Here is a 19,354-nt window from a genome sequence, read left to right as displayed (position 1 = left end):
CTTCCACAGTGGAAGAGATGACACTGCTTCTGTAAAGTTTACAGACCAGGAAACTATAGGGGGCAGTTCTAGTCTTTCCCACGGGAACGCTATGAATTGTAGCCAACTAGATGACCCACCACCAATAACACCACCAATTGCTGTCCCCAAATTAGTTGATTTGGAAGTATTATAAAGGGAAATTATCTGAATGGGTCTGGCTTAATCAGGGAAAGCTATACAAAGTGTGACTGGAGTATCCTGGTGGTTGATTTGAAATGAGATAGATTCTCTTGAAAAAGAACAAAGAACCACCCTATGTACTACCAATAGAGAAGTCTTGTGGCAGGGACCTGAGAGCAGTCCCCAAGCAAGAGGTAGCAAGAAAATATGGACCTTGGTGCTACAACTGCAAGGAATTGTGCCAGAACAAAACAAATGTAAGCAAGCAGTGAGTTTTAGAACAGCGTCCAAGATTTAGATGGCTGACCCCTTGATTTAGAAGTTGCAAAACTCTGACCACAGAAGCCTGTTACATTGTGAGCAAACTTTTGACACAGAGAACTGTGAGATATTAAATGGGTGTTATTTGAAGCCAGGAGACTTGCAATTAATTACGTAGTGATAAAAATACATTGATAGAAAACTCAAATATTGACTGCCATTCCTAATTAGTATAGTTATGCTGCAATTTCTGGAGATTCTCTACCTCTTAAGTCTGGAACAACCCTAAATTTCTAGGGCAATCTTATTATTATGTTAAACTCTGCTGTTCATATGTAGGAAATGAACAAGAAGATTTAGGATAGCTCTGCCATCTATCATGTTGTTCTCGTCGTTGTTGTTATGTGCCTTTGAGTTGCCTGTGACTCATCATAACCCTATGTAAAACAGCCCTAAACCCTGCTTTATCCTGTGTCAGTCTTACTGTCTGAGACACCTACCCCAGTTACCTCAAGTCACTGAATCAATCCACCTCACAGAGGGTCTTCCTTTCCTGTGCTGTCCCTTCACTCTGCCAAGCATGACGTCCTTCTCCAAGGATTTGTCCCTCCTTGGAACATGTCCGAAGTATGTCAGATGAAGCTTCAGAATCCTTGCTTCCAAGGAGCACCTTCTCAAGGATGAACCTGTTCATTTTCTTAGCAGTCCATGGTATATTCAATACTCTTCTTCAACACCACAGATCAGAGGCATCAATTCTCCTTCTATCCTCCCTAGTGATTTCCAGCTCTCTGACATATAGCAAGTGATTACAGAGATCATGGCTTGTACTAGGCGCACCTCAGTCTCCAGAGTGACACCATTGCTCTTTAGTACTTTGGAGGGGTCCCTAATAGCAGACTTTTGCATCATAATACATCTTTTAATTTCCTGGCTGCGGGTGCCAAGAATGTTGACTGTGGAGCCAAGCAAACTAAAGCTGTGAACAATCTCAATCTCTTCACCATCCATCCTGATGCTGCCAACAGGCCTATTTTACCATGTTGGATTTTGCTATTACTTCCGTTAGGCAGGCTTTATAGAGGCCACTGTCTATATGTAAACTTCTTTTTAAATTTTATTTTATTATATTTTGTGTGTGTACTGTCAAATCAGATCTGACTGGTACAGGAGGAGATTGCCCCTCCTTCTCCAGAAAAGCATCTGGTGGAGTCGAACCGCATACCTCTGTGATTGCAGTGCAGCTTCTTGCCACTAGGTCACCAGAGCTCCATATATATAAACTTTTTAACACGTTGCCACACACTTTTTAAATTGACAACCGTGCTTAGAAACACATTTGCCGTCATTTGCGGCAATGTATTAACCTTGATGTATGGGTCTGACAATTCTGCTAGGGACATTATCCTCCCATGGATTTAGAGCTGCAAATACTCAGTGGATGGTCAGTTACGAGTCAGTATGGGTGGGAAGTTAAAATTATGACTATTTTACTTTTGATAGCTAGTCGTTTTTCTTTTTGGTTTTTATCACATTTAATTTGCCAATGTAATCAGATTTGAATTTATCTTTGCTTATAATGGCCATAAAATCATATCCTGTCATATTCCTCTCAGTTTGGAGTTTAGAATACTTTTTCAACCCTATTGTTTTTAAGAATACAAACTCCTACTCTCTCCTCTCTTTCTCTTCTTCCTTATTTTTTACTTTAAGCATCTCAATACATAACTCTGCTGTAAAATATATCTTTATTTTTACCCATAGGCTCTTACAGTAATTTAGATAAGGGGCAAGTGAACTTATTCCTAATGAATATGAGTGTTTCAAAGTGGAGAGTTTAAAGGGTGTTTAAAAATGCATTGATGGATTTTATGAAGTCTGAGATGATAAAACAATATGTTGATAATTTGTTTCTATAAATACATATGCTAGAATAAGGGTGTGGAATTGCCTTTTGCTTTATTTAACAATTATTTTACATTTTGAAGCTTTAATTTAAATTGCTTTTATTTTTTAACTTAACCCAGATGACTTACAGTAATACAACTGCCTTTCGTCTTCTCTGTTTGTCTTTTTTTAATCATTTTGATTTGCTGGTCTCATGGAAACTCCTGATTCTCATTAAAGTGTCCTAAGGGCACTGAATCAACACATGTTACTTTTAATCCAACATCTCTAAGATGTTCCCTCCTCTGTGATAGCTACACAATGTCCAGAATTCTAACAGCAGTAGACAGTACCAAAGCACAGATACCTCAAACACATGGCTAGACAAAATCCCTTAAGCTCTCCTCCATGTATTCTAATATGGTGATTTATGCAATTAGAGTTTTTGGAGAACTTTTGAAATCAAGCTAAAAGATAGATCTTAAAGGTTTTGACTTGTTCCTTCCTCACCACATATAAAGGTTAATTTTGTTTGCCATTATCCAGATGCTTTTGTGTAGATCTCTCTGAAGGATTCTTTCCTGACGTTCATGAAATCATAGGGAAAATATGCTTTTTGGTGGATAAACCAGTCATGAAATTATAACATCTTTTACTAATCACCTATAGATACATAGAAAAAAAAAACAACCACCTTAATGTCAGATTGGATCGTGCACAAAAGGAATGATACAATATGCCTTTGAGTTAAGATTTGTGCATAAATATTAATTCCAGGATATGAAAGAGTACCTTCAAAATGTATGCCAAAAAAAGAAGAAATATTACCAAGACATCTGTTCCCAGAGAGGGGGGATGGGGGAAAGAGTCCAAGAAAAAAGAAGGATATGAAATAGTTTGATTTTAAATACACATGGAACAAGAGTTAATACATGAGCAGTTTAAGTCACCTTTCTCTTAATTCTAAGGGCCAATTTAAATATTAGTACTTTAGCAAATTATTTACTGCTTGCCAATCCAAAGAAAAATAAGTAGTATTAAACATTTTACATTTCTTTCTATTAAGGATAACTCTTTGTCCTTTGTTTAGTTTTTCAGCTGAATTTGATCTTCGGACATATGATTCACAAGGTGTTCTACTGTATGCAGAATCTCTTGATCAGTCAGGTTGGCTCCTGCTTGCACTTCGTGACGGAAAGATTGAAATTCAGTTTAAGAATGAAGAGACAACTAAAATCACCACTGGGGGCAAAGTTATTAGTGATGGTCTATGGCATATGGTATGTTCTTTCAATTTCACAAAGGATCTCATTTTGTTGCAATTTATATGTATCATTAATACTAATAATAGTTTATTATAATAATTGTAATAACACTTTAGTAATGAAATGAACTTATGAGGAAGGAATTCTTGCTAGTCTGTAGAGAGGAAAAGTCTTTTCTTCAGTAGTCTTTGATTCTTTCAATAGAGGAAAACTGAGAGGAGATCAGCTAAACTTTAAAATGTATACTTACTGCACTCTGGGTTCAAAAGAGATACTCTATAAGCCTGCAAAAACTGATGAGAGGTGCTTTTGTGAAGAAGCTATGTGAAGTCATCACTAATTCCTTTTTTCGTTGATTTACCCACTCATACATTCTTCTAATTGAAGAAGCTGAGAATCAGTCATTTTAAAATGCTCAATTCTTGCATTCAAGACATTAGAACTATAGCAGGAAGCTTTCATTGCCCTGGAATTAAGTTCCTTGCAATGTAGAACCAAGTGCAGCCCACTGAACGAAGGCAGTATAACCTGAACTGTTTTACAGTTAATGTGTAAACCAAGTGCGGTGAGGTACAGATGTAAGTCAACCAAAAGGGGACTCTCTTTTCTTTGAGAACATAGATTCTAGACTCTTTACTCTGGGAAAAAAATGTATTCACAGGATCATGTGAAACTTTAGAAAAAAATTTTTTATTCATGTTGCACATATTCTTCCCCCCTCTTCTACCCCACAATGCACCCCTTGTTCCAGATTGCTGCCATACGTATAATGCTTCATCATATATTCCTTTTGGACAATTCGTCCCCTTAACTGTTCTGCTGCAGTGTTTGTTGTCTGTCCTCTTTTTTCAAATTCTTTCCCCAATCTCCCCACACTCCATATCTGCCCTATTTTATAACAGCGGTATTACGCAGTTTTTGTCCTTTTGTGACTGAGATATTTCACTCAACATAATGTCCTCCAGACTCCCCCATGTTGTGTAATGTTTTACAAGTTGATTTTTTTCAATGGTGCATAATATTCCATTGTGTGAAGGGACCATAGTTTTTCTATCCATTCATTATTGATGAGCACTTGCTACTTCTATCATTTTGCTGTTGGGAATAATGCAATAGACATGGGTGTACAGACATCTGTTTGAGTGGCAGCTCTGGTTTCTTTAGAGTATATTTCCAGTTAGTAGAACTGCTCGCTCAAATAGTATTTCTATTTCCAACCTTTTAAGAATGTGCCAGACCACCTTCTATAGTGGCTGTACCATTTTACATTCTCACCAACAGTGAATAAGAGTTTTAATCTCTCCATGGCCTCACCAGCGTTTGTTGTTTGCTAACCTGTTGCTGTGGTGAAATGATATCTTATAGTTGTTTTGATTTGCATCTTTCTGATAGCTAGGGATTTTGAATATTTCTTTATGTGTTTGTTTGCCATCTGAATGTCTTCTTCGGTGAAGTGTCTCTTCATATCCTGTGCCCATTTTTTGTGATTGGGTCATTTACCTTTTCAATATTGAAGTGCTGCAAAATTGGACAACCATCTGCCGAAAACTTAAGGCAGACCTACACCTCACACCATACACAAAAACCAAGTAAAGGTGGATCAGGGTCCTAGAAGTAAAACCAAAGATTATAAACTTCATCAGAGAGCAGCTAGGAAAAACTCTAGAAGCCCTAATGCAGAGCATGAACAGTCTTCTAAGCATAATGAAATACCTATAAGCAGGAGAGAATAAAATAAAATAAAATTCTTTCTAAGAATCAAATGACGATGCACATTAAGAAAGTTCTCCAACAGGGTAAAAAGGAAACCCACAAACTGGGAAAAAATACTTGGCAATGGCATATATAATAAGGGACTTATATCTAAAATTTGTAGGATCTTGTGAAATTCTTCCCAGGAATTGACAGCAGTGATTCCTGCCATGCTCTGGCTTCCCATGATGCTTCCATTAGCTTTACTTTCCAGATTGAGAGCTATATCTAGAACTTTTGATGTCTACAGCTTTCCTCTCAAATGTTGTTGTTGTTATGTGCCTTCAAGTCACTTGCGAATCATGGTGGCCCTATATACAACAGCCCTAAACTCTGCTCTGTCCTATGCCAATCACACTGTTGCCAGTACACTCTTCCCGATTACCCCAGCCACTGAATCAATCCACCTCATAGAGGGCCTTCCCCTACTGTGCTGTCCCTCAATCCTTCCAAGTATGATGTCCTTCTCCAAGGACCAGTCCCTCCTCACAACGTGTCCAAAGTATGTTAGACGGAGCCTCAGAATCCTTGCCTCCAGGGAGCCACCAGGTTTAACCCTTTCCAGGATGAATCTGTTTATTTTTCTAGCAGTCCATGGTACCCTCAATACTCTTCTCCAGCACCACAGCTCAAAGGCATCAATTCTCCTTCTATCCTCCTTGGTCATTGTCCAACTCTCTGATGTGTAACAAATGATAACAAAGACCATGACCTGTATCAGGCACACCTTAGTCTCCAGAGAGACACCATTGCTCTTCAGTACTTTGGAGAGGTTCCTAATAGCAGACTTTCCCATGGAAATATGTCTTTCAATTTCCTGGCTACTGGTACTGAGAGTGTTGACTGTGGAGCCAAGCAAACTAAAGAGGTAGTCGTCAGAACAGAGCAAGGGAACACTGCATGGTTCAAAATTGGGAAGGGATTACGCCAGGGATGTGTCCTGTCTCCATATCTTTTCAACCTGTATGCAGAACAGATTATCTGGGAGGCTGGGCTCTATGAGGAGAAGGGTGGTGTCAGGACTGGTGGAAGATTCATCAACAATTTGCATTATGCAGATGACACAACCCTGCTTGCTGAAACTGAGGAGGACCTGAAGCACTTGCTGCAGAGGGTCAAGGACTGCAGCCTCCAGTATGGATTGAGGCTCAACGTCAAGAAGACAAAGATTCTCACCACTGGACCAATTGGTAGCATCAGGATGGATGGTGAAGAGATTGAGATTGTTCACAGCTTTAGTTTCCTTGGCTTCACAGTCAACACTCTCGGGACCTCTCAAATGTACTGTCTAATATTCCTAAATATTTGTTATAAAATCCCCTTTTCACCCAAAACTGAAGGCATATATACACATTTTTTTTAATCTAGAGGGTTTATATGAATTGAAAATACTAGCTATTTCAATGAAAGTGTAGATAAATTTCTAGGTAGTATAAAATAAGAAGATAAATGTTTACCATAACATTACCATTATGAGTTTTGGGTAAGAATTGTTCCTGAATAATTAAAAATTAAAAAGAACAGGTTTTGAGCTGAATGGAAGGCACTTGTTTAATTAAATGCATTTATTCACAAAAACACAGAGTTTGTGTTTAAGATGGTTTTAAAAACCTTATTTAGGGATATACTTCTATTTTAATGAAGAAAGCTTTGTTCATAAGCTAAATACAATTATATATATAAGAAGCAATTGACATATATAGAAATAAGTAAAATTTTAATCGTCTAATAAATGTTGTCCTATTTGAATAATTTAAAACTTTAATACTTAATTAGAACAACTTAGAAATTTTCATGGCCTTGATATAAATAAGATTTTTTTGGTAGTCTATAAATTAAAAAACATTTATTGCATATTTTACCAGTTTAAAAACTTTTAGTGACATTGACTACATTTTTCAAGTTGTATAACCATTCCCACTTAACTTTTCAGAGTTGTTTTTCCAAAGTAACATCAGTATGTTGTTATCGTGTGCTGTTGAGTGGTAACCCACCCATAGCTGGCTCTCCAGCAGGTTTTCAGAGGCAGTAAATCACATAGAAGGGAACTACTCACTCTTCAGACACAGAGCACCTGGTGGATTCGAACCTTTGCGATTGCAGAGCAACTTCTATAGGGAGTTTTGGTGACCTAGTGCATAAAGAGTTACACTGCTAGTGTAAAGGCAGGCAGTTCAAATCCATCAGCTCCTTCATGGGAGAAAGATGGGCCATCTTCTGTGAAATGTGTGCTCCGAAAACCATTAGAGGGTCAGTTTTGAACTGGTTGTGACTCAAATGCAATGTGTTTGAGTTTTCTTGATGTTCCTGTATAATCTTTCAAGATTTTGCTAACTTGATGCCATATGAATAGTTTTTAAAAGAAAAAAATACTCAAAGGAGATGTTTCCTGCTAGTTATGGTAAGCTATTGTTTGGTTTTAGGAGCTCAGGTCTGTCTTTGAGAAAGTGAAACTAGGTAGGTACTCCTTGGAGACAAGGATGGTGAAACTTCGTTTCACAGTTTTTGGGCATGTTGCTACGCAGGGTCAGTCCTTGGAAAAGGACATGATATTTGGAAAGGTAGAAGGTCAGCATAGAACAGGAAGACCCTCAACATGATGGAATGACACTGTGACTGTAACAAATGAGCTCAAATGTGTCAGAGATAGTGAGGATGGAATAGAATAGAGTTCAAATCCATTATTCTCATAGGTTTGCTGTTGGTTGTAATTGGTACATAACAACAGTGGCAGGTTTAGTCCTTAGACTTTGAGAAGGCAAATCTAAGGAGTTGGGCCAAACTTTAAATGTAATTTGCGCAATCCAAAGATATTTTTGAGTTCTAGTACCCAAGTGGAGAGGGTTGTGTTTTCATTCTAAATGTGGATAGTTGGAATCCATCAATTACTCTGTGGGAGGAAAAATTGACAGACCATTACCAGTCCCCCCACTGTGCAATTTCCAGCCTCCAAAATCTGACCAAAAGATTAGCTGTGAATAAGAAAAAATAATATTCAGTTTTAAGTTTAATTCAGGAGCTATTTTTGGAGTAAGGTTTAAAGATTATTTCAAGGCTCAGCTCAGGATTTCATCCAATCTTAATGACTCGAGAAAATCTGAAGTTCAAGAGACTTTAAAATCCCATTCTGCATTTTTTACATTTGATCAATGCTTTTCTTGGGGAGTTTTTGATCAAATGCTCGGTAATGGCAGTTCGCACCATTCAGTTTCAAGACAAAAAAGGCAGTTGCTCATGAAGATCACACATTCCATGTTCTCCTTTTATTCCTAGTCCAAGCAAATACAGGCCAAATGAGTGTTTCAGTTTAACAGAATAATACTGACATTTTAAACCTTAAAAAGTGATGTGCATTTTATTTTCTGATCAACAATTGTCTCCTTAAAACACATTTTTTAAAATCTCCTTTATAATAGCTTTGTAATATCTCTGTAATTTCATGGGAGGAGATTGCCTGTCATTCTCCTGTGGAACCATTTGTGGATTTGAACCTTGTGTCTTTCGGTTTGCAACACAGCTTCTTCCCACTGGGCCAACAGAACTCCTTTATAATAGCTTGAGATTTCAAATAGGATGGAAGAATAACTATTAAGATAATTCTTTTGGAGCATTACTAGAATCATGGATTTCTAATTTCATTGTTTCAAATGTCATGTATAGTCTTTGGTAGTTGGTTGATAATTTTACCATTTTGTTACAGATCTCTGTGGAAGAATTAGAAGATAGTATTAGTGTTAAAATAGCTAATGAAGCTGTGATGAACATAAATAAACCTGGAAGCCTTTTTAAGCCTACAAATGGATTTCTCGAAACCAAAGTATACTTTGCAGGATTTCCTCGGAAGGTGGAAAATGCACTCATTAAACCGGTAATGATCCAAGTCGATATCACTCATCAAGGGTTGAAATCCTTTTATCAGTAATAAATTTGAAGATGTGTTTTCCTAAGAGTTAATAGAAGTTATTTTGTTAAACACACCAAGTGTGACAAGTGGAATTAAGCATAGAAAATTAGCATTACTGGCTCTTGAAACTATGTTAAGGAAATAAGAAAAATGAACATATTGTCACTGTGCCCTTAAAAATAATTATCCAGTATTATTTATGGAGAACTTTCTTAGATATCAATTAAATATTAATATAGTTGTCCATACTCAGCCATTAAGCCTATAAATGTATATATTTGAGCCTCAGAATACATTATTTTATAGAAGTCTATCAGAGAACATTGAGAGATTTGTTTGCAGACTTAAATTTGCAAAGTTGAAGATTACACATGAGGTGAATTTGCTTGGGAGGGTGGAGGAACAGTGCAGGAGCAGAAGGCCCTCTATGAGGTGGATTGATGCAATGACTGGGATAATCAGGATGGGAGTGTCAGAGACAGTGAGATTGGCACAGGACAGAGAAGAGTTTAGGGCTGTTGTACATAGGGTTGCTATGAGTCGCAAGCGACTCGATGGCACATAACAACAACAACAACAACAACAAATTGAGGGTAGAACCTCAAAATAAGTTGAAGTGACATAAAATGAATGGATGATTTTCTGAGTGTGATGTTTGTCTAATAACTGTGAAATAGGTTAGTCATGTCATGGACCTACTAAATACATTTGCTTATTTAACTTTTACTGTTATATATCCATCTTTCACTTGAATTTTCATTGCTGCTTTAATGTAAAAAAATATTTTTGTAATGATATAAAACCTGCATTAGTTTACCATTGTAAAGTGAATATGTTAGTTCTTTGAAACTCATCAATCGAGACATTAAAAAGTATATTAAGTTAAACGAATCAACTGTTTATTCAATGACTATTAAGTATCTTGAATATGGTTGGATGCTTTGATGGAGGCTTAAGAATGCAAACAGGTATTATTTTTCTTTTCTGAAGAAGCTTAGAGTTTGATGGACAAAGTATAAGTTGTGCCCTGAATGCAAATAAAGAAAAGTCTAAAAAGAACTTAGCACTCAGGACCACAGCTGGAATCAGTTATAGAAACTGAGGCAAGCATATCCCAATGGAGAACTGGAATGGCATAAATTCATTTTTGCTGCAAAAGATTGTCTACTTGAAGGAAACTTCCAAATAAATTTTTGTATTGTAGGACATATTTTTAAATGTCTCCTCCTCCCAGAACCTCCCAGAGCACACACTACTTTCCTTCTAAATTGAAAACATCAACTATCCATTTGACTTGTTTAAGTTAAAATGCACTTCTTGACCTATGCTTTTAACTTGTTAGATTAATCCTCGTCTAGATGGATGTATACGAGGCTGGAACTTGATGAATCAAGGAGCTTCAGGAGTAAAGGAAATTATTCAAGAAAAACAAAAAAAACATTGTCTTATCACTGTGGAGAAGGGGTCTTTCTATCCTGGTTCTGGAGCTGCTCAATTTAATATAAATTATAGTAAGTGATTGTCCCTTTTATTTTTCTTATTAATGGCTGTTTTTTTTTTCTTTTTCACAAACAAATAGCAGTTATTCCACCAGAAAACATCACTGAATATTTTCTGAGTGCCACGTTTACTCTTATTTTATCAACTTTTTATAAAACTTTATCAGAAATTAAAAAAAAATATAAAGTCAGCTTAATATGCTTATATGATTACTTAAAGTTTCCTGCAATGTAATCAGACTAATTTTGGGGTAATTTCTATTGACCTATTTTGAAGTTGCTGATTTCCATGCTGTATTAAGTCTATTGATAAGTCCATAAAAGGGGTTAATTATAATTTCTAGTATTTTCATCTGATCGTTTTTTAGTTTTTGCTTTGCTAAAATTCATCATATGTTCATTATCTTTCTACATTGTTTCTTGCCATAATCCTCTCTGTCTCTGTCTCTCTTTATCTATATTTGTATATCTATCTCTCTCTCTATCTATCTCTCTATCTGTCTATCTCCTATCTCATAATTACAACATCTTTGTCATGTCTGAGTCAAGTCCCTTTCATTGCTTTGTCTTTTGACTGTGCTTTATCCTTTTATCTTTTAAGTTGTTGTAGTGGTAGATATCTTATGAAGGACAGAAGATTTGTAAGTAATACTTATATCTGGAAGTGGAGACACCTCTTTTTTTTTGTTAGATTTTTAGTGTAGAAGGTTAAATTAATTTAGTCTGAACTGCTTGAGTTTTCTTATTGTTATGATTATCGTTATCTCATCCTAGGTACCAGACTCTAGCCATTTGCCTTATGTTTGGGCTGATGTGTCAGAAAGTTTGTCTTAAAGGTTGTTTCATCTTCAGTGTTCCATGCATACTCTTATGGCTGTGCCTTAAGAATAAGCAGTGCCTACTCTTGTCCTCGCCTTTTCCTAGTTGAGTGCTTTTTCTTGTTATTTGACCTTTGCTAACCTGGCTCTATGTTTTTGGGTTAGGAAGCATTCTTATTGTTCTGGTGTAGATCATGTCTTAGGGGTTGTATGCCTGGGTCTCAGAGATTTTGAACTGTTTATATTCCTTCCTTCCCCTCCTCAGGCTCCTAAAAGTAAATTATTAATGACTGGGATTTAGGATATTTTTTGGTTCTTTCATCAAAGTAGAGGTTTCTCTGTTTGTTTTTCTTCTGGTTTCTTCTCCTAACCCATAGTTGTGGTATTGGAGAAGAGCACTGAATATCCCATGGTCTGCCAAAAGAACAAACAAATATGTCGTGGAGAAAGTGCAATCAGGGTGCTCCTTCGAGATAGAGATCATGAAACTTGGTTTTACATTCTTTGGGCAAGTTGTTAGGAGGGGCTAGTCCTTGGTAAAGACATCAGGCTTGGAAAGGTGGAGGGTCTGTGAAATAGAGGAAGACCTTTCACAAGATAGATTGACTCAGTGACTGTAACAATGGGCACATGATAAGATCATGAGAATAACACAGAATAGGGTAAGGTTCAGATCCGTTGTTTATAGAGTCACTGAGTCGTAGATCACTTGATGGTGTTTAGAAACAACAATAATAACATCACATAGATTCAGTGGCTTTTCCTATGTATACTATACTAAAGAAGTGTTTGCTGCTTTTCCCCAAAGCCTTAGACTTTGCTTCTATAGCAGAGAGCAAATGAGTGGGGCTCTAGGGTGTTTTGTTTTGTTATTTTTTTAGTTTTCTTCTAGTTTATTTATGAAATTAAAATACTTTGTTTCCAAGAACATATTTTTTTCAGTTTTTCTCACCCACACCCATCAAATTGTACAACCCCATCATTAATCTTTTCTAAATGCTGGTCCATGTTCCCTCTGCAAGGCTTGTTCTAGGAGGCAGGCTTTCTCTGGTTTCTTTTTCTGCTCACCAGTGTTTCTTGTGAACACATGCAAGATCTGTAGAGAAAAGACTTGTGAATAAGTGTGAACTTCACTTTTATCTACAATTACCATGGTTTCTATACGTTCACATCAGTTCACACTAGAATTGGAATAGTTTGTTAAGTTTTCACCCAAATTTTTATTACCAAATATCTTGTATCTATCCTAGGTAAGCAAGTCCTCTTAATTTTAAATTAGGTCTTGTAAGTATCTATCATTTTTTAAGTTTCTTTTAGCAGACTTGTTCTGCAATCTTAGTGCATTGGTGTTTGAAGTTGAGTTGTCTTTTGATATTACTGTAAGAGTGAGAATATTGATCCTCTTCTAGTTCTCTAAACAGAGAAGGAATCCTTTCTTACCAGACTGACTTCAGAGGTTTTAGCTTTACAAACACTATTTCAGTGACTGTCCTTTGATATACATTATTATACCCTGATAGAGGGCTGCACTGAAGGCAATGTAAGAAAAATAAGGCCACAGGAATTGATGATCTACCAACTGACATGTTTCAATGACAGATACAGCCCTGATGTGCTCACCAGTGTATGCCAGGAAATTTGGAGGAAAGCTGCCTGACTGAATGATTGGAAGCTATCCATATTTATTCTCATTCCTAAGAAAGGCGATCCAACAGGATGTGGAAATTATTGAAAAATATCATTATTGTCACAGTACTATGCAAGCAAAATACTGCTGAAGATCATTAAAAAACAGCTAGAACAGTACATAGACAGAGTCCAGATGTTCAAACTGAATTTAGAAGAGGCCATAGTTGCTGATTTTAGATGTATCCTGGCTGCAGGCAATGAATATCAGAAGAATATCTGTTTGTGCTTTATTGACTATGCAAAGTCATTTGACTGTGTGAATCATAACAAATTATGGCTAATATTGAGAATAAGGGAAATCCCAGAACACTTAATTGCACTCATGTGAAACCTATACCTAGACCAAGAAGCTATTGTGCAAACAGAGCAAGGAAATACTACATTGTTTAAAATTAGGAAGGGTGTGCGTAATGTATGTTTCTTTCTCCATGCTATTTAATCTGTATGCTGAGCAAATTATTCAAGAAGCTAGACGTGTTGAAGAAGAAAGTGGCATGAGAATTGGAGGAAGTCTCATTAATAACCTTTGTTATGAGGGTGGAAGTAGAGGGGGAGGGGGAATTAGTCATGGAATTTGTATAAATTGATGGGTTGTGGGTGAGGGAAATGGTAAGAATCTCTTCTCAAAAACAGTGTATTTTAATTTTGTAAATAAACTAGTATATACATTATATAAATTATATTATATATATATATATAAAACCTTTGTTATGCAGATGACACAACCTTACTTGCTGAAAGTCAGAAGGACTTGAAGTGCTTTCTATAGAAGGTTAAAAACGGCAACTTTCAATATAGATTGCATCACAGTGTTAAGAAAACAAAAATTCTCACCATTGGACCCATAGGTAATATCATAATAGATGGAGAAAAGAAAAGATTGAAACTGTCAATGACTTCTTACTTGGATCCACAATCAGTATACTTGGTAGCAGTCAGAAGATCAGGAGATGTATTGCCCTGGGGAAATTTGCAGTTAGGAACCTCTTTGCACTATTAAAGAGCAATGAAGTCAGTTTGAGGACTAAGGAGCACCTGGTTCAAACCATGGTTTATTCATTCATTTGATATGCATCTGGGATCTCAACAGTGAAGAGGAATGACAGAATAATTGACGCTTTTGAGCTGTGGTGTTGGAGAAAGTAGTGAATATCGCCTGGACTGCCAAAAGAACAAACATTTCCTGGAGAAGGTGCAGCCAGAATACTCCTTGGAGGCAAAGATGATAAAGATTCATATCACATATTCTAGGCATGTTGCTAGGAAAACCTATTCGTTGAAGAGGGACATCATGCTTGGAAAGATGTAGAGATGGCAAAGGAAAGGAAGACCCTCAACGATGTGACTACAGTGACTGCAGCGGTGTGTCAGAGATTGTGAGAATGGCACAGGATAAGATGAAATTCAGATCTGTTGTTCATAAATCACTATGAATCGTACTCAGTGGCATCTAATAACAACAGCAATAACAACAACAACCACCATCCTAATATAATCAATTGTGCAGGAAACAATCTTATGATTGTCTTATATCCTTCAAGGGTTATACAAAGACTCAATTCTTAAAAGTTTCACCCAATTCTCTTCCAAAGATATTTTGTCAATTTATGTTCTTAATCTTATAGTTACAAATTAAATCTTCTATGAGGAGAAATGTGGGGTCAAGATTGGTGGAAGATTCATCAACAGTCTGCGTTATGCAGATGACACAACCCTGCTTGCTGAAACTGAGGAGGACCTGAAGCACCTGCTGCAGAGGGTTAAGGACTGCAGCCTCCAGTATGGATTGAGGCTCAATGTCAGGAAGACAAAGATTCTCACCACTGGACCAATTGGCAGCATCAGGATGGGTGGTGAAGAGATTGAGATTGTTCACAGCTTTAGTTGGCTTGGCTCCACAGTCAACACTCTTGGCACCAGTAGCCAGGAAATTAAAAGACGTACTGCCATGGGAAAGTCTGTTGTTAGGGACCTCTCCAAAGTACTGAAGAGCAATGGTGTCTTTCTGGAGACTAAGGTGCATCTGATACAGGCCATGGTCTTTGTTATCACTTGTTATGCATCAGAGAGTTGGATAATGACTAAGGAGGATAGAAGGAGAATTAATGCCTTTGAGTTGTGGTGCTGGAGAAGAGTATTGTGGGTACCATGGACTGCTAGGAAAACAAACAGATTCATCCTGGAAAGGGTTAAACCAGGCGGCTCCTTGGAGGCAAGAATTCTGAGACTCCGTCTAACATAGTTTGGACATGTTGTAAGGAGGGACCTGTCCTTGGAGAGGGACATCATTCTTGGGTGGGTGGAGGGACAGCACAGGAGGGGAAGGCCCTCTATGAGGTGGATTGATTCAGTGACTGGGCTAATCGGGATGGGAGTGTCAGAGACAGTGCGATTGGCACAGGACAGAGTTTAGGGCTGTTGTACATAGGATCGCTATGAGTCACAAGCGACTTGATGGCACATAACAACTACAACATTCAGCATTTATAAGTTGAATGGCCTGAAAAACAAATTGAAGCCTTGAGTTGCAGTGCTGAGAGATACGATGGGTAAAATCTTTAATGATACAGGAAGTATAAAGAAAAGATGGAAGGAATACATAGAGTCACTATATCAAAAAGAATTGATTGACACTGAAAAATTTCAGGAAGAGCCAATGGTAACAAAGGAAGAAGTTCAAGTTGCACTGAAGTCATTGTCAAAAATAAAGCCCAAGGAATTGACGTGATGCCAATTGACGTATTTCGACTAATAGAGGAAGCCCTGTGCATGTTTACTTGTTTATACCAGGAAATTTAGAGGACAGCTTATTGGCTGACTGACTGGAAAAGATCCATACCTGTCCCCATTCCCAAGGAAGGTGATCCAACAGAATGCGGACATTATCTAACAGTATCATAAATATCACATGCAAAATGTTGTTGGAGATAATAAATAAAATGGTTAGAATAGCAGACTGATAGAAAACTACCAGAAATTCAAGCTGGATTTAGCAGAAACTGTGGCACCAAGGATATCATTACTGATGGTTGAAAACAGAGTAAACCAGAAGAATGTCTGTGTTTTACTGATGTTGCAAAGACATTTATTTGACTGTGTAGACATAGCAAACTATGGCTAACATTGAGAAAAGTGGGAATCTCAGAACATTTACTTATTTAGAAAAATACCAAGGATGTCAGTCTAGAGACTAAGGTGCACCTGATCCAGGCCATGGTCTTAGCAATTGCTTGCTATGTGTCAGTGAGGTGGACAATAACCAAGAATGAAAGAGAATCTCTGCCTTCAAGTTACAGTGCTGGTTAAGAGTATTGAACATACCATGGACTAACTTAACCGCTCTGTCCTGGAGAAGATACAACCAAGCAGCTCCTTGGAGGCAAGGATTTTGAAACTCTGTCTCATATACTTTGGGCATGTTCCCAGGAGGGACCAGTCTTTGGAGAAGGACATTGTGCTTGGAAGGGTCGAGGGATAATGCTGGAGAGGAAAATCCCATATGAGATGGATTGACACAATAACTTGGCTAAAATAAGGGTACATGTGTTGGAGACAGATCAGCTTAGGATAGAGCAGGATTCAGAGCTATTGTGGATAAAATTGCTATGAGTAGTCAACTTGACAGCATATAACAACAGTAAGAACAGTAACAACAACAATATACCTAGACCAAGATGTTATTGTCTGAACAGAGCAGAAGAAGGCTGTGTATGGTTTTAGTGTGGCAGATACCGAGATTCTGAACATTTAGCCAAATTTCGAAACCAACGAAGCTTTATAGTGCATGGCCAGAATGTCAGGTAGTGCTTAAACTGCTCAGACCCTGAGGGGAAGCAAGGCTCGAGTTTATATAGAGAGATTTAGGAGCTGGGATTACACCGAGTTCCTTCCTTACTGTTGATAGTTTGCAGAAGTTGTAGTTCCTTGTTCTTTGTCGTTTTGGGAGTTGCTTCTGGGCATTGGGCCAGGTGCAGGATGTGATCAAGGAGTGGTGGTCAAGCTGGGTCAGTGTGAACTAGACCATAAAACTGAGCAAAGCATGTTATTTCTAAAATTATTGAGGCATACATTTCTTAAAATGATTGTCCAAACAAAATGGTTTCCCTACTGCTAACATATAATATGGCTTCTCTAGTGCAAATATACTACTACTAAAGTTTAAAATCAGGAAACATGTCCATCAGTGTTGTGTCCTTTCACCATACCTATTCATTGTGTATGCTGGGCAGATAATTTGAGAATCTAGATCTTATTAAGAAGAATATAGCCTCATCAACCTGCATTGTACAGATGACACAACCTTGCTTGCTGCTAGTAAGGAGGACCTGAAATCCTTGCTGCTAAGAGCAAAGATTACAACCTTCAATGTGGGTTGCATTTCAACATCAAATAGACCAGAAAATTCTCACTACTGGGCCAATAAGCAACATCATGATAGAGGGAATCAAGATTGGAATTGTCAATGATTTTATATTACTTGGATCTTCAACCAACAATCTGAAGACTGTTCACACCCAACCCCCTTGGGACCAAAGTTAAGAGATCAGGAAACATATTGCATTGGGCAAATCTATCAGGTACCTCTCCAAACTACTGAGGATCAATGTTGTCAATTTAAAGACTAAACTGCATGTGCTTAATTCGGGCCGTGGTCTTTTTCATCACTTTCTATGCACGTAAGGACTGGACAATGAAAAAGAATGACAGAAGAATAATTGATGCCCTTAAGCTGTGGTGTTAGAGAATAAGTACTGAATAACCCATGGAGTGCCAAAGGAACAAAGAGTTATGTCTTGGAGAAGGCCAAAAATGCTTTCTCTGGTAAGCTGGAATGCTTCTTAGAGGCAAAGATGACAAAACTTTGTCTCATGTTTTTTGAGCATGTTGCTAGGTGAAGCTATTCCTTGAAAAGGGACATCATGCTTGGAAAGGTAGAGAGTCCACAAAAGAGGAAATACTTCAATGAGATTGATTGACAAGGACAGCAGAAATAGATTCAAGCGTGTCAGAAAAGAGGATGACACTAGATAGAACAGGGTTCAAATCTGTTCTTCATAGGGTTTCTATGATCTGTGCTCGACTCGATAGCACTTAACAGTCACCACCACCACCACTACCGTAGTGCAAAAAGTATTAGGCTTTTAATAAAATGCTTGAATCCACTAGTCGTTCTATACGAGAAAGATAGGTAACCTTTTCTCATAAAGATTTACAGTCATGGAAACCTGATGAAGAGTTGCTGTGACTTGAAACTCACTTGATAGCATTGGGTTTGATAGGAAACTAAGTAATGAGAGAAACATGTACCTCTTAGAGCCTGCCCGCTATTGAAACGGATAATGAACAGAGAACAAAATTCTAGTTTTGTAGTTAAATCAGACTATTTTTCTCCTATCAACCTATCTATCTTTACAGGTTATTGTTGTTAGATTCTAAAGAGTCTCTTACAACTCTTAGTGATCTTATCAACAGTAGATCTGAACCTTGCCTTATGAGGCACCATCCTCATTGTCTCTGAAATGCTCAAACCCATTGCTATAGTCAGTGTATCAGTCCATCTTGTTGAGTGTCTTCCTCTCTTTTTCTAACTTTCCCAGCACGATTCATTTTTCCAAGGACTGGTCCCTCCTGATAACATGTCCAGTGCATATGAGACTGAGTTTCCCCTTTTTTGCCTCTTAGGAGAACCTTTGTTGCAGCTCTTCCAAGACAGACTTATTTGTTCTTTTGGCGGTCTGTGATATTCAATACCTCTCTGGCCTAATGGTAAAAGGCTAAGCTGCATTCCTGAAGGTACACTGTTCGAATCCACTAGCTGCTTCAGAGGAGAAGGATGGGCAGTCTCCTCCCATGGGATTAGTGCCTCTGAAAACCCACTGGAGAGTCACCTGTGGGTTGGTTCCAACTTGTAGTACACACAATAACAACTCCAACACTACAACTTGATACTTTTTTTATCTTTACCTGTTATCCAACTTCCAGATGCATAGGAAGTGACTGGAAAGATCATGGCTTGTCTTTTGTGTGTATTCATTTATATTTTTGTTTTTGTTGTGTACTGTTAGAACAGACACATAACTACTCTCCAGGGGGTTTTCAGAGGCAGGTTTTTTTTTT

General features: G+C 37.6%; 1 protein-coding gene across 1 annotated transcript in view; it reads left to right on the top strand.

Moving 5' to 3' along the window:
* PROS1 (protein S (alpha)) overlaps positions 1-19,354 on the top strand; it is a 117,842-nt gene that overhangs the window by 76,552 nt on the left and 21,936 nt on the right. The window contains exons 10-12 of the mRNA XM_006894146.1: positions 3,401-3,590; positions 9,028-9,195; positions 10,574-10,742. Coding sequence (XP_006894208.1) covers positions 3,401-3,590; positions 9,028-9,195; positions 10,574-10,742 — 527 coding nt within the window. The remainder of the gene's footprint in view (positions 1-3,400; positions 3,591-9,027; positions 9,196-10,573; positions 10,743-19,354) is intronic.

The sequence above is a fragment of the Elephantulus edwardii genome, unplaced genomic scaffold, assembly GCF_000299155.1.
Source record: "Elephantulus edwardii isolate Elephantulus edwardi_28Jun2011 unplaced genomic scaffold, EleEdw1.0 scaffold00136, whole genome shotgun sequence".
NCBI lineage: Eukaryota > Metazoa > Chordata > Mammalia > Macroscelidea > Macroscelididae > Elephantulus > Elephantulus edwardii.
Note: the sequence above shows the minus strand (reverse complement) of the source record. Positions and strands in the feature narration are given on the sequence as shown.